General features: G+C 37.3%; 1 protein-coding gene across 1 annotated transcript; it reads left to right on the top strand.

Annotated features, from left to right (window-relative positions):
* Positions 1-700: 700 nt before the first annotated feature.
* LOC113507810 lies at positions 701-1681 on the top strand. Its single transcript, XM_026890736.1, has one exon. The coding sequence runs from the start codon at positions 701-703 to the stop codon at positions 1679-1681; it is 981 nt and encodes a 326-aa protein (XP_026746537.1).
* Positions 1682-1908: the final 227 nt, after the last annotated feature.

Here is a 1908-nt window from a genome sequence, read left to right as displayed (position 1 = left end):
ATTAGTAACTAATTATCTAATTTTATGGCACAATTAAAACAATATGAAGAAAATCTGTCTTACTTAAAAATCATAATCACATTGTAAATAATTAAAAACTAATTATCAAATTGTTTGACACAATTAACACAATGTGTAGAAAATTTGTTACTTAAAATTTATTGTTACATTGTTAATAATGAATAATTAATTATCAAACTGTACACAATACCCCCTTCCCCCTCGGATACCCCAGTACAGACGTGTTGTCAGGAGGACTTACTTTATTTTGCTTTTTTGCATAAATATTCAAAAATAAAATACATTAAATTCATCGTGGTACTAGGAGTGCATAACTACGCGAAGATCCACACAGTAGAGCGAGACAAGTCAGTGTGAGAGAGAGACGAGCATATCACGTGAGTTCAACCTACACTGGCCACACCTCTCACTTCGTACGTACAAGGTCACTTCACACGCACGCACGCACGCACGCACATTAAAGCTCTGTACAGACCGCGCGTACGCAAGTTTCACCCGTTCCTGCGACCCTAGTACTTCGAAGCATATCTAGCTAACTGTTAAATAGTATTTTTGAGGAATTGAAACATTAAATACAGTGTGAATAATAAGAGCGCAGAGTGCACAAGACGTCTGCAGTTGTATTATACAAACGAGGAAGTTCGTAAACAAGCTACTCCAATACATCAACACGTCCGCGATGCCACTAAGACGTACCCCACCGCCTGTATCCTCACCGCGCAATGCATCTACATCGCAGGCAACTGAAGAGATGGCTCCGCCCAATATTACCAATGCGGAGATGACTCTCATACACCAAAGTTCTGAGGTGAAGATCGCGAGTGAAATGATACACTATGATTCTGAACCCGATTTGCAACTATTAAAAATGAACATTACAGACCGTAAAAAAAGGAAGTTTGAAGGGGATGATATAAACAGTTTTATGCCTACGATAAAAAAAATGTTCGAATCACTGTCTATCGAACAAAATAAGCGCTTTCAGGATCTTCTTGGATCTGTAAACAGTTTGCGGGAACGGAATGCCGAACTTACTAAGTCTGTTGAGGCTATGTCCCTGAAGTATGATGAGTTTCTCTCTCGCATAAAGTCCCTAGAAGAGGCCAGAAAAGAAGATAAAAAGCAGATCATCTCATTGGAACAGAAGATTGAAAATCTTGAACGCAAGACACGCTCGTCATCTATTGAAATACGCAATATTCCTAAGACCAACAAGGAAACTAAAACGGATCTATGTCAATTAATTCAAGTAATGGGTAAATCAGTCAGCATTGACATCAAGGACTCGGACATTAGGGACATTTACAGAATAACTGCAAAGGACTCCTCGAACCCCATAATCACAGAATTTACCACAGTTATTATGAAGGAGAAAGTACTATCGGCCGTGAAGAATTTTAATAAGTGTAGACAGAAGGGTGACAAATTAAATACTGGCCATTTGAGCATACAAGGTCCTAACAAACCAGTCTTTATTGCTGAAACCCTAACCCAGAAATCACAAAGAATATTCTTTCTCGCTCGAGCATTCGCAAAGGAACATGGATTTGCTTTCTGTTGGACATCGCGAGGAGCTATTTATGTTCGAAAGAGTGAAAACTTGCCCCAAATAAGAATTCAAGATGAGGAAGATCTGGAGAAGTTGAGGAATAGTATATGACTGTACATGTGCTTCATATCGATTAGATTACCTACATTTTATGTTATTTACCCACTATATCTGCTTTTTTGTATAACCTTATGTACTTTTTTTAAACTTAGATTTATTTTAAGAACTTTCAACACTACACAATTACCTATATATTTCACGTCTGCTCATGAATTAAAAAATATACTAAATACTATGTAACGAATGTACCTTGGCCATATTATACATTTTCTGATAAA

Source organism: Trichoplusia ni, unplaced genomic scaffold (assembly GCF_003590095.1).
Source record: "Trichoplusia ni isolate ovarian cell line Hi5 unplaced genomic scaffold, tn1 tig00003158, whole genome shotgun sequence".
Taxonomy (NCBI): domain Eukaryota; kingdom Metazoa; phylum Arthropoda; class Insecta; order Lepidoptera; family Noctuidae; genus Trichoplusia; species Trichoplusia ni.
Note: the sequence above shows the minus strand (reverse complement) of the source record. Positions and strands in the feature narration are given on the sequence as shown.

Coding starts and splice junctions, on each gene's coding strand:
- LOC113507810 (XM_026890736.1), top strand. CDS start 701: ATGCCACTAAGACGTACCCCACCGCCTGTATCCTCACCGCGCAATGCA.